The following is a 14,037-nucleotide window of genomic DNA, read 5'->3' as shown; positions in this document are numbered from 1 at the left end:
CACACAAGCTCACAGAACAGGACCGCTGAGTGCTGAAGCGTGTAGCGAGTAAAAATCGTCTGTCCTCGGTTGCAACACTCACTATTGAGTTCCAAATTGTCTCTAGAAGCAATGTCAGCACAATAACTGTTAGTCTGGAGCTTCATGAAATGGGTTTCCATGGCCGAGCAGCCGCACACAAGCCTAAAATCACCATGCCCAATCCCAAGCGTCGGCTGGAGTGGTGTAAAGCTTGCCACCATTGGACTCTGGAGCAGTGGAAACACGTTCTCTGGAGTGATGAATCACGCTTCACCATCTGGCAGTCCGACGGACTGGTGGATGCCAGGAGAACGCTACCTGCCCAATGCATAGTGCCAACTGTAAAGTTTGGTGGAGGGTGAATAATGGTTCAGGCCCCTTAGTTCCAGTGAAGGGAAATCTTAACCCTACAGCATACAATGACATTATATGAAATGTATATGATTCTGTGCTTCCAACTTTGTGGCAACAGTTTGGGGAAGGCCCTTTCCTGTTTCAGCATGACAATGCCCCCTGTGCACAAAGCAAGATCCATACAGAAATGGTTTGTTGAGATCTGTGTGGAAGAACTTGACTGGCCTGCACAGAACCCTGACCTCAACCGCATTGAACACCTTTGGGATGAATTGGAACACCGACTGCGAGCCAGGCCAAATCGCCCAACATCAGTGCCCGGCCTCACTAATGCTCGTGGCTGAATGGAAGCAAGTCCCCGCAGCAATGTTCCAACATCTATTGGAAAGCCTTCCCAGAAGAGTAGAGGATGTTATAGCAGCAAAGGGGAGACCAAATCCATATTAATGCCCATGATTTTAGAATGAGATGTTCGATGAGCAGGTGTTCACATACTTTTGGTCATGTAGTGTATACAGCAAAATGTTCATTCCCCTTGCTCTTTCACTCTCTCTTTCTTGGTCACACACACCAACCCCCATGCAATCCCCCACCAACCCCTATGCACACGCACGCACACACACACACACACACTTTTAGAGGCACCACATCCTCTGACAACCGACAATGGCAAAGTGTAGTAGCAAGTAAACTTTATTTACTAAAATAATTAAGAAAAAAGAGAAACAATAATTACAACGGAGAACCAAATATACCTCAAGGAGGGCAGTAAAAATATAACAAATATAATCAGTGGAAGAACCCAGAGCGACTTCCAGCAGCAGAACAAGGATGGCACTTCAGATAGGGAGACGGTAGCTCTGGTCCAGGGTGTTAGTGTTGATTGCTAACGCTCCTCCTGCTCAGGAGGCTCAGTGTCAGGAAGCAGCAGTCACACCCTGGACCAGAGCTAGGGAGACAGCACGACAGCCTGGCAAGCCGCATCAGGAGGGACACAACGAAAGCTTGGTCCTTTTCTTAGAATGAACAGATGCCATTTGAAATACAGCAAACCACAAAATCAAACTACAGCAGTTGTGAAAATTCTAACAGAAAATCAACCTCCGAGTCAAGATGCATTGTAAAAAGAAAAAAGTAAACACAGTCACCCCGATAAAAAGAAAAAATATTGATTCAAATATTGTTTTTATAGATAATGTGTCATTATGTCAAAGAGCTGTAGGATCATCAAAAGCAACTGGAACGTCGATGATGCACACTACAATGGGGAGGTTGCAAATTCAAAGTAAATATTTTTACAGTGAGCACAATATGTTGAAAAATAAGTATTTTCAATGTCCTTTCAACCAAAAATACATATTTATTATTGTATTTTGCTCATAGGGTTGTAATGTATGTAGTTACAATGGTCTTTTCAACAGTGAATTATTCAACAGCTCAAGAAAGAGAACTAACAATGGGACACTGCACCTTAAATGTTATAGATTCAAAACAAAATTAATGCAAAATGACAAATATAACATCAAGGTTTGGTTATTTTTCAGAGTGAAGGACTAGGTTTTGTAAATAGTAAACTCTTTCATTTTCGGTTCCATGCTCCACATAAGTTTCATGCTCCACATAAGCTCACTCAAAAAGTATCCATGAATTTATGTAAGCATGTAAGCAAGCATTAGCCTACTGGCAATCAAACATATCTCTGTTTTTTTTGTATTCCTGAAAGAGAGATAGTCGATATCATTTAACACATGTATCCCACAGGAAATGTAACAGCAAAGACAAGTACAGTTTTGAATGATAGTGAGTGTCTTGTGTAAAGATTAGACATTTTGGGGTTAGACACAGTCGAGAAATATCTATATCTGACCAACAAGTAGGATTGTATAACTTTGGTCCAACAAAACCCTAAAACAGAGATATAACAGTCAGTACATGTTTGTTAACGGCTAATTTCGTTCTCATCACAAAGTGCAAATGCCCACATATGTAATGTAACGTCTTCAGGACAAAACAATGGTCAACAGGTACTACAAACTTCAGTTATTTCTCTCAATATCTTGTAAATTATGACATAATACATTTTGATGATGAAAATAACTAAAATGAAGCTGTATTTCAAATCAATGTTTAGAAAATTCAATAAATTGAATAGTAGGCTTAAAGGGCACTTTTCAAGCTCATATTCATTATCTCCAGCACCATACCGGTGTCTAGATATGTGAAAACGGCACGTTTCTATGATCTGTGGTTACAAAGATAAGAAGAAAGGTTCCAAAAAACAGCTTCTCTGTGACATCACAGGGTAGCATTAAAAGTAAGAAAAACTGCGATTTTCAAAACCTGCAACGAGTTTCTAGCCAGAGGGAGGGTATTTTATTGCTCCACGTCACCACGAATCTCAGTGTTTGAAAATCACCGTTTTTAAAAGGTTGATGATGAACTTTGTAACTTCATATTTTTTTTCTACAAAATGTAGAAATACGCCATTTTATGTAGACACTGGTATTGTGCTGGAGATAATGAAAATTAGGTTGAAAAGTGGTGGAATTGCCCTTTAACATTACAATTTTTTCTTAATTGAAATGTTTTGGATTTGTATACAGACGAGACAATATAGACTTTTGCATGCAGAGGCACTGAGTAGAGAGTTGTATTCTCAGAACATGCTCAGTTTCAGTCTCTGCTAAAACTCTGCTTTACTATACAATGGTTACACTACAGAGCCTAGGACAACGTCACATTCGCTTTCTCCACAATTTCGCATCAACAATATATACTGCCATTTATATACACATATACATTACATATGTATACATGTTTGTGAACATTTCATGCGGCATATGAGACCCCTTTTTGCATCTATGTGATTGTATAAAATAGTAGCATCATAGCTAGGCCATTACACAAAGAGAAACCTTCTCCTCAATTTTTCTTCCCCCCCCAAAGTTTCTGATGACACACTGTGGTGAGGCTAGTGCAGGAAAACAAGATGGCCGCCGCTAACGTTGTTGCTTCAAAATAACTTTCTGAGCCCACCAAAACTGGTTCAGTACCAACATTTGCAAGCAACATTATCCTAAAAACACAATGCAAAGATAACCAAGCACATACAGTAAGGCCAGGTTGAAGCGAGTGCCCCGCGAAAGCATGGAATTTCATATCAACTCCACTGTGCTCAATGTTCACTTACATTTACAGCATATCCCCAAATGGCATTTTTCCTAGTCATATCTGTTCTGTTGCTATACCAATTTGATTAAACTGACTGCATCACTCTTCAATGTCAAACTTGATGCCAAATATGTATTTTATCATGGCTTATCTAATGTTGTGTAAACGTTCCAAAGGTTAGTTAGGTGAGTATAGATACAGTATATAGATATATCTGTGCAGGTATAAAAATTGTGTTTTAAAGCAGGGAGAGAAAGGTTACGTTCCCTGCCCTTCCTAAAGAGGGCTGAGGCAGAGCTCTGGAGACCTGAGAAGGGATCTCTTTCTGTGATTGTCCTGATCTTGCATCTGTTTCAATTGGAGTGCGGAGTGGAGAGACGTGAACACACACAGATCTGGGGTCAGTTTTGAATGGTCTGTCCTCCGTCCAGGTGAAAGGTGGTGTCTTTTTAGTGAGTCAATGTAGCTATAACACTAACTATACTACAGTACTTCTACTTCCATTTAGTAAATTTCAACGTTTATTTATTTCAAGGTCAAAATTATATTTTGATCTATTTGTAGGCTGAGAATTCTATGGAAAGATGTTCATTCACTCAAGTGAACAAAACAATATTAATATCATTGTCTCTCTAATTTCATGTTGTTATGGCAACTACATTTACATTACATAAGGATCATCAGCTGACCTGATATAAAAAAAGAGAATCCATCTGGCATTTTGTCAATAACGTATTGTAAGACGAACACAGGGATCGCTAATTGAGGACAGGACACAAAACCCGTAGTGGATATGTTCTCTTGATGGACAGTTTGGGTGGTTGTTACAGTAGATCAGACAGCTGATTGGCTAGATCTCAGGAAGAGGAAGCCATCCATTGAAGGCTGACAAAACCGACTTCTGTTGAGGATGTAGGAGATTGGAAACTGGTGGTTAGACCTTTGACCTCTGGAGATATGTGTAAGAAGCACTGAACTCTGGGATGTGGTTAGTTGGGCCTGGAGGACTGGGCACTGGGGCGTAGAGGCTAGTCTTGCTGGGCTACTAAGACAGTGAGGTGGTGGGGCATATGGGGGAAAATAACATCCCCTGTCCCTCCTATTCCCCCCCTAACTCAGCCTGGTCAGAGTCGGAGGAGGGCCAGGGGGAGTGATTTTGATTTGGAAGCGGCACCAGCATAGAGCCCTGGGGGACTCCACTCTGGTTCTGGGTAGCGGCGTTGGGCAGGGTGAGTGTCTCAGGGGCGGACTTCTTGCGGGCTCGGTCCTTGGGGACGGAGAGGAACTCGGGCGCGTCAGTGCAGATGGGGGTGGTGGGGGCGCTGGCGGGGCCGGAGAGGGTGCAGGAGGACAGGGGCATCTCGCTGATGGAGATCGACGGGGGGAAAATCCCGATCTTCTCGTTGGTGGCTTCCTGGATGGTGCGCTCATACTCTCTCACCTCATCCATCGTCATGTCTGCATGGAGAGAGAGAATGAGGGGGTGAGAGAGGGGGGAGACAGCACTCTAAAGCATTCTAATGTTTCTTTATAATCTTAGCCTGCCATCATAAGACACACACTACTAATTATGTCATCATCAAAATGATCAAACATTTTCTAATCAAAAGTCATTTTTCTCAAGTTGTGAATATTTTAGTACTTCATGTTTTCCCGATATAGAAACTACTATAAAGCTCGCAAGAACCACTTATTTCAGAAAACATTTTGCATGGAAACAGAGTGATTGGTTCCCTCCTGAGTCACGTCAACATAAACAACAGAACACGTCAATATGAAACAGAACAAGAGGAAATTAAGAAGTTAAACGACACATACGCTGGCTTTATCATGAATCTCTATTTCATCCAGTGACGGTGAGTTTGTGGAATGCTCCTGCTGCTCATGGCAAACTTTAATGTTGGTTTGTTCATGCATATTTTTCTCGTATTCCCGCACGTCATCCAAGTTCATATCTGCAAAGAGGGGAGGTCGAGATGTTGGCACCTTCCAGTTAGGACACTCAAGACGAAGGTGGAGTGGATTAAGTGAGGAGGGGCACACTGTGGGTGAGTAGAGAGCGCTGGGTGGTGATTAATGCTTTTGTGAGGGGCAGAAAGGCCGAAGTTCAAGCATAGTCAATAGGAGGTTGAGAGGGCAGAGCTAGCTTCACACGACCAAAAACAGCTGGTGTCGAGAGGAGAGAGCTAGTCAGGCCAAAGCCGGGTTAGGAAGAGGAAGAGGAGGAGGAAGAAAGGGAGAGATATAGGGAGAATGGAAAGGAGAGGAGAGGGAGAGTAAATGATCCAGAACAGTCTGAGTCAGACGGGAAGGGTTGGGAGCATCACCGGAAAAAATACATTCCCAAAGAACAGCCCTAGGCAAGGTCATCCCAAATACATCAGGAGGATTTTGGTGAGGGGGAATCATCCAAATAGTGCGTAGGAGGGAAAGTTATTTTTTTTCCAGAGGTAGAGGAGGAGAAGGGAGAGAGTGAGTAGCGGTGTCCCATTACAGCAGTAATGGCTTGTTATTAACTTACCCCGCAGCCATGGAAAAAGCTGAGTGCTAATAAGAGTGCTGCTAGTATTACTGCTACTGCTGCTGCTCTTATTGCCAGACAGTCAAGACCCACATACTCACAGCTTTCATGATTCAATGAGTGCAATATCTTCTGTGCAATATCTCCTGATATTTTCAGCAATTGCTATTCTCTTGTTAGGACATTTTAGTAAATACAGCCATTTGTGTTCACTATAGACATCGTACAAGCCTTGATGCCAACATCTTACAAGCCTTGATGCCAAAAATAATGAAAAATATTGCTGACGCAAAAAGAAACAGACCAGTGTACAGGAGGGATATTGTTTGATTGAATGCCAATACAGAATTGCAGGAATTGGTTTTACAGATAAACATGGAAGGAACTGCAGTCCAGGGGATGTCGGTGTATCATTATACAACAGGTTGTCTAATCCTGAATGCTGATTGGTTAAAACCGCATTCCAGCCTGTGTCTATTCCTCAAGTTACCACCGGCTAAATCTATGACGCTAAAATGCCTATTTATTTTGTTCCATCTGACTGCGCAATCCACTGTCTCATCAGCCCAGCCAGGCAATTTATAAACTTGATCTCTACTATTAAAAGCATCTAGACATTATCTCACATTTCTTTTGTATATAGTGTATTAATGAAGTAGTGAGCTAGTGAACACATACCAACCCTGGACATGACAGTACTTCTAGGGGCGATATTCCCAGACACAGATTAAGCCTATTGCTGGACTAAAAAGCACTTTCAATTAAGATTCTCCATTGAGCTTGCTTTTTAGTCCAGGACTGGGCTTTGAATCTGTCTGGGAAAAATGCCCCCTAGGGTATGTGTTCTAAGTAGGGTTATTGATATCAGAGAGGTCAGCCAGCGCATAAGGTTGAGCAGGGTTAGACGCAGTGATGGGGAATTGGAAGGTGTTTAGGGGTTCACATGCCTTATTTAGTTCTATAACACACAATGATACAGACAGTAGATTCGAGACAGCATCAACAGTAACCACTTAACTCCCAAAAGGAGTAAAATCGAATGGAAGTCCTTTCTTATTGATAACATTCTAAGGAAAGAGTGGCTTCATAGCTCCCAGTGTTAAGCTTGGGACGTGTTCATTAGGTATAGAATAAAAACTGGGAGGTATTACCTAGATTTGTCCAATAAGAAACACTCATTCATTTTTACTTTCAACACATAAAAAAAAGATTTGCCCAACTGAACACTACCAAGTGATTAGTTAGTGAGAGGACCAATAGAGCAGTGCTTGTCGACCTACCGATCCACTCATCCACCCAGGCAAAAGCCTGCCTGTGGCCCAGGAGCAGCACGTCACGCACCACCTATAGGGAGAGACAATAGAGTGGGTCAGAGAACACTGATCTCAGAGCCGTTCTACAAAAATGAACCAGCACTATCTATGGAGTAAGTGGTTGCTATTTGCTATTTAAATAGTGAACACTAAGTCTCATTCTACTCATGCACTGAGTATAAAGCCTTTTGTGGAAGGGTTTAGTGGAGGACAGAATGGCTGTGTGTGTGTGTGTGAATGACCTCTGACCTTGTGTACAAACTGCTCCACGCGAGTCTGCAGGCCCCACACCTCAAACTTGACGGTGACCAGCTTGTAGGAGCACATGATGGGCTCCTGGGTGTCCCTCCAGCCCTCCTGCAGCATGCCTCGCGACGTCTTCTCTGACTTGAAGTACCGCAGGTCCTGTTGGGGTGGACACACGTGAATGTACGCACACACACACACACACAAACTTAGATCTCAGTAATTAATCCAAACCTCTGCATCCTGAGAGGAATGCATTATGGGAAAGCTAAAAATAGAAAGCTAACGTTAAATAGGAATCCTTCCCTCCAGAGATTCTTCCCTATCTCAGGGGCAGAGGCAATTTATCATTCAACCACCGCTTACTGCATCTATTATATTCAACAGTCTAACTATACTTACAGATGCTATATGCTAACATGCTCATTGCTAACACTGAAAATTAGATGAGGAAGAGGTGAATGGGGGGCAGAATTCGAAGGTGATGCTAGAGTTAGCATAGCTAGCATTATCTGGTCAGAGCTGTATTGCGGAGTGTATAATGGGTTTACCTCCAATACAAACTCAATTCGGGAATATAACTAAATGTATTTCAATCAAATTCCAACCCAATAAAATAGTTTGGGATATTTGGATGACTAGGATACTTAGGGCAAAACCAATAGACTGAAATGATGTCCGTCTGTCGTATCATTGTATCTTTGAGTATCACTGAGTATCATTGAATGTCCTTGTATCCACTGTCATTGTTATGTCTGAATCATGTTGCTGGTTCTATTTTTAGACTAATAATAAGACTCTAAGCACCAGTGTTTGACTACAGAGAGACAGCCTGCCTCGGCTACAATAACCCCTACAATAACACCTGGGCCCCATTACCTCTAATGAAACAACACACACACACACAGACGCAGACACACGCACACACTCACCTCAGACTCTTTAAAGTATCTCTCAGGGATCTCGTCGTAGGCGATATCGACGAAACACACCTCCCTTTCCTGGTCTTTATTTTCACTGTCTGAGAAGATCTGAAAACAAACAAACACAAAAAAGAGATAATTCCCAGAGGTACAGTTAGTCATAGGTAGTCATCTATGGCTTCAGGCATCAATAATATCCTCTCTTTACCAAACTACACAGCTCATTGATATTGATTGTGCCTCCCAAAGTATCTTCTTTGTGTTAGAATTCGAGGCCCTTCATTTACAGACATTTGTCATTTGTTTGTTATTTGACAGAAGCTAGTCATTTTATTTCAGCCAGAGTGGTCAGAATATCCACAGGGTCAGATATTTATCAGGGCCCGTATTCACAAAGCGTCTCATAGCAAGAGTGCTTATCCAGGATCGGTTTTGCCTTTTAGATCATAATGAATACGATTACATGGACGGGGGGGGACCTGATCCCAGATCAGCCTTCCTACTCTGAGACGCTTGATACATACAGGCCCTGATCTTAGATCTGTGATTACGGACCACTTTTCCTCAGACTTAGCTACTCCACTAGGCTACTGCAGGGACACGTCATTGTGCAATGCAGCCAGAAGGGAGAGCTCTAAGCTTGTGTTGATTGACTTCCACTGTACAGTATTCTCACTGTCATTATCTCCCATTCACACAACAGACAGGCAGACAGACAGACAGACAGACAGACAGACAGACAGACAGACAGACAGACTGGCAGAGCTCATATATAGCCTCAGGGCAAACAGACAACAATAGCATTAGCCACTCTCTGTTTCCATCTGAGGAGCTAGGTGTGTGTGTGTGTGTGTGTGTGCTAGGCTTGGTTATAGAGAGGACTACTCCATTACTCTAGGCCTAAGGGGATGAGTGAACGAATGCTCAACCAGGACAGAGTGCAACATTTCAAAGTGTGTTTCAACGTCTATGTTACACATCATGCTTCCAGCTACCAGTGGATGTGAGACAGAGAGAGAGAGAGAGAGACAGAGAGAGAGAGAGAGAGAGACACAGAGAGAGAGAGAGACAGAGAGAGAGACAGAGAGAGAGAAAGTGAGAGAGAGAGAAAGAAAGAAAGAAAGAAAGAAAGAAAGAAAGAAAGAAAGAAAGAAAGAAAGAAAGAAAGAAAGAAAGAAAGAAAGAAAGAAAGAAAGAAAGAAAGAAAGAATGACAACCATTAACCATTAGGGACAGTATTTAAGTAGTGGCTCTTCTCCAAACATAACGGTAGCCCTGCCGCTGTCACGGTCTGCTGTCTGCTACCTGATATGACTGTGGAATTGTCAATCACATCATCTAACCACACCCTCCATTCATTCAGACAGAATACGCAGTCTTCGCACACACACTACTTCATTCACACTCTGTCATTCACACGGATTCGCACAGACGCACTTCATTCACACATGTATAGATGTACACACAGGCACACACACACACGGACGCACACACACAAACACACATTTAAACCCTCACATTAAATTCAAACAGACATTCAACCCCTTCTCTGTCACGAAATAGGACTGTGAGTGTGAAAACACATTTTTACAACCTGACATTATCTTTCATAACATCGTGAGCACAGAAACACAGGGCTGCATATTATTTCACAACATACAGTATCTTGGTAGAGAAGATTCAGAATTTTGACCAGATTATACAATGTTCTAAAAGATGCAGAGCTTGTGTTGGCTCTGAAGCTGCAATGTCCGTGGATAGAATCACATGGGAGGTTTTTAGTAGAACTTGTGCATGCAAACACATACATGTGGGAAATAAAGTGATATGTGTGTGTGTGTGTGATATATGACTCCAAGTGTGTACGTGTGTGTTGTGTGTGTGCACGCACAGAGACACTGGCCACAGCAGTTGTTAGCGAAGAGAGGTAGGCTGGGGTTGGATTACAGATGTAGAGACCAGAGTGAGTCTGTCTTTTACATTCACTGTGATATAACATCCTCTCTTTTACATCTGCAGGGCTTTCACTAATATTGTCTGGCCATAGAAATGGGACACACACACACACACACACAAACACACTCCATGATAAATGACCAGACAGGTTGATGCCCGTCTACTCTCTCAAAACATTAACAGAGAGTGGACTTTTCTAATACCCCCCCCCCCCCACACACACACACACTGCCCCCCACACACACACACACAGAACCTTCATCCTAACATTATATTATTCTAACATAATAGTAGAGCTAATATTCTGTAGAGAAACGAGTTAGTGAATTGGGAGAGAGAGAGAGGGACAGAGAGAAGGCCAGAGTATAAATGAAATGGGCTCTTCAATTAGCAGAGCTGCACTTGGCAGACACTGAGGGTCCATAGGGCCCCTATTATGGAATGACTTGATCATACTGAAGGGCCTCAGAGCAACACACAAACACATAAACACACACGGTCGTTACTCACGTTGTCATTGCTGCCTTTGTTGTCCTCGTATTTTGTCTCTATGTGAATGGAGAACTTGGGCAGGAAAGAACACTGCAAAACAAAAACAGAAAACATGTATCAGGTGAGATATTTGAAAATAGTGGAAAAACAACAGCTTTCACCTGAAACTGGTGTTGCATTTTAAGATGGTTTATGTGTCATCGAGACATTTGGTCTCTAGACTTCTTGTATCAATATCCCCACCAACTGAAAGCTGTTGGTACCGGAGCACCAAGTCTAGGTCCAAAAGGCTCCTTAACAGCTTCTACCCCCAAGCCATAAGACTGCTGAACAATTAATCAAATCGCCACCCGAACTATTTACATTGACCCCCCCCCCCTCCTTTCTTTTTACACTGCTGCTACTCGCTGTTTATTATCTATGCATAGTCACTTTACCCCAACCTACATGTACATATTACCTCGACTAACCTGTACCCCTGCACATTGACTCGGTACCGGTACCCCCTGTATATAGCCTCGTTATTGTTATTTTATTGTGTTACTTTTTATTTTATTTTTTACTTTAGTTTAATTTAATTAGTAAATATTTTCTTACTCTATTTCTTTAACTGCATTGTTGGTTAAGGGCTTGTAAGTAAGCATTTCACGGTAAGGTCTACACCTGTTGTATTCGGCGCATGTGACAAATCAAATGTGATTTGATTTGATTTGTTTGGTGTTCAGAAAGGGGAGATGAATGAATGGGAGTATGTTCTGTATGCCGGTCCATGTGCTTGTGTCTGAATGTGTGTTTGGTCTGTGTGTGTGTGTGTGTGTGGTGTGTTTGTGTGGTGTGTGTGTGTTGCATGTACCCCCTCCTATGACTCACACACTGCCTTTTATCGAGGCCGAAACGGGCTCTGTCACTGTCAAAGCGATGTCCCCCCCTCATCCCCCTTTTCCTCCTCCCTCCTACTCTCTTCCTTCCTCTCTTTATAAAATGTATATAAAGCCGTATGACTCACTGTGGTGGCATTTATCACTTTCTGATCATTTGAAAATGCCAGAGTTCAAAGGCTTTAGAAGTTTCAGACAGTATGTTACAGGGGGCAGCGGCAGGTTTCCAAGACTGTCATCAATCTTAAACCCTTTTCAGACATAAAACACTGCTACAGTAACGTTTTGATAATGCCGTTGAGACTGATGTTGGTTGTAAAGAGTTCTTGGTAACACTTTCTGTGAACTACCAGTGTATAAGGCATTATGATGCCTTCTAACACATTATAAGACTTGCTATAAGCATTTATAACAGCTTATAGCTGTATAGAGTCATGTACTAAATCACTTAACCAATAACATTTTGAATCAACACAACAACAAACCCACCCCACACCAATAGGGGATACCGAAATCTCAAAAAGAAAAAAAAATATGTTACTTAAAGAGGTACTATGCAGAAATCGCTCCACCATTTCCTGGTTGCTAAAATTCTAATAGTTCGCCTAATTTCAGTTTATGTGACAAAACAAGCAACGGTTCTTAGACTTTCAATGAGAATGACAAATCTACAGTATAACTGAATTTGGTCGGGTCGCCCAAAAAGTTACATATTGCAGCTTTAATAAATGTTATACCAAGTAAATAGTATTTAAGAAAGCTCTGGCTATGGCAGCAAGCAAATGGACATAATTTGACACCTTAAAGGCAGTCGAATCCTCAGGGCAGTAAAAATGAATGACGCTACTCATGAGTGACATGAGGGAACGGATGTGTCTTTATCTCTGGAGAGCACATGCCTAGCTACAGCCATACATTCATCACCATGAAGAGAGCTGTAATTCAGAAGACACACATGGAAATGCACACACACACACACACACACACACACACACACACACACACACACACACACACACACACACACACACACACACACACACACACACACACACACACACACACACACACACACACACACACACACACACACACACACACACAGGCGCTAAGCTGTTGCTATGGCTAGCCATACTAATGTCTCCATAGGGGGAAGCTTCATTCCAACTAAGCCACATACATTTTATATAAATGCAAAATAACACAATAAATATGCATAAAACTACACAACCCAAGCCTACTATCTACACATATGCCAAAACGCTGACTCCATATGTAACGTCTAACTAAAACAACCAGCGAAGCAGAAGAAAATGGTTAGAGAGAGATGAGGCACTCTTTCCTGGTCCTTCCATGTTGCTGCATTGAATGCGTCCTGACACCCTGTACATTATTGAACTGCGGTGGCTCTCTTCATAGCTCTGTGATCAATAAAGGAAATGGAAGAGATACTTACGGTGTACTCTAGAGAGGCAGGCCCAGAGGGACGCATTGGAGCAGAGGGGAGAAAACACACCACAGTTAGGGCTTCAATAACTCAACAACACAGTAGAAACGCAAACAGGTTCCGATGTGATACAACGAAGGAGCACAAGATGACACAAGAAACATCACAACTCACACATCCAGAATGTTGCTGAACATTTTCCATTGACTTTTGAATAAACATTTCTGGGAACTGATGCTGACCTGACGTTCTAATAACGTTACGAGAATATAGTCTCACATATTATGTTATTTCAAAACGGGAACCAGACTGTTCTCGGAACGTTATTAGAACGTTTGTTGGTTAGCTGTGTGCACTATAGTATAACGTGAATCAGCTAGCCTGGCTATGCTATGAGCTCAGTGTCACGGTAACTAGATTAGGTTGAGGTTAGCCTGGTGCATTTCCGCTAGGGTTACGGTCGATACGTGGTCAGAGTTCATTTCTTACCGCACACAACCATTAGTGGTGCCTGGTATGAATGGATCCTAGTTCTGCAGTACCACATCAGTGTGAGTGTGTGTGTGTGTGTGTGTTAGTGTGTGTGTGTGTGTGCACACCTGTGATGGTATAGGGGTAGTAGTTCCAGGCCTTCTCTGTTACGTAGAAGATGTTGGGCACCACCGCTCGAGCCCAGCTGGGCAATTTACTGTAAAAAGAGAGAGGGTGAGAGACA

General features: G+C 42.4%; 1 protein-coding gene across 2 annotated transcripts; it reads right to left on the bottom strand.

Annotated features, from left to right (window-relative positions):
* Positions 1 to 1,052: 1,052 nt before the first annotated feature.
* Positions 1,053 to 14,015, bottom strand: LOC311131156 (cytoplasmic phosphatidylinositol transfer protein 1-like). 2 transcript variants are annotated; one of them, XM_084163993.1, is made up of 7 exons: positions 13,332 to 14,015; positions 11,016 to 11,087; positions 8,559 to 8,657; positions 7,630 to 7,785; positions 7,348 to 7,411; positions 5,365 to 5,501; positions 4,915 to 5,004 (listed from the first exon to the last, which is right to left on the bottom strand). In XM_084163993.1, the coding sequence occupies exons 1-7, from the start codon at positions 13,365 to 13,367 to the stop codon at positions 4,999 to 5,001; spliced, it is 570 nt and encodes a 189-aa protein (XP_084020119.1). In that variant the 5' UTR covers positions 13,368 to 14,015; the 3' UTR covers positions 4,915 to 4,998. The 2 variants fall into 2 exon arrangements, with proteins under 2 accessions (XP_084020118.1, XP_084020119.1); XM_084163992.1 differs by lacking the exon at positions 5,365 to 5,501 and having other exon boundaries at positions 1,053 to 5,004.
* Positions 14,016 to 14,037: the final 22 nt, after the last annotated feature.

Source organism: Coregonus lavaretus (assembly GCF_964263955.1).
Source record: "Coregonus lavaretus genome assembly, chromosome: 6".
Classification (NCBI taxonomy): Eukaryota; Metazoa; Chordata; class Actinopteri; order Salmoniformes; family Salmonidae; genus Coregonus; species Coregonus lavaretus.
Note: the sequence above shows the minus strand (reverse complement) of the source record. Positions and strands in the feature narration are given on the sequence as shown.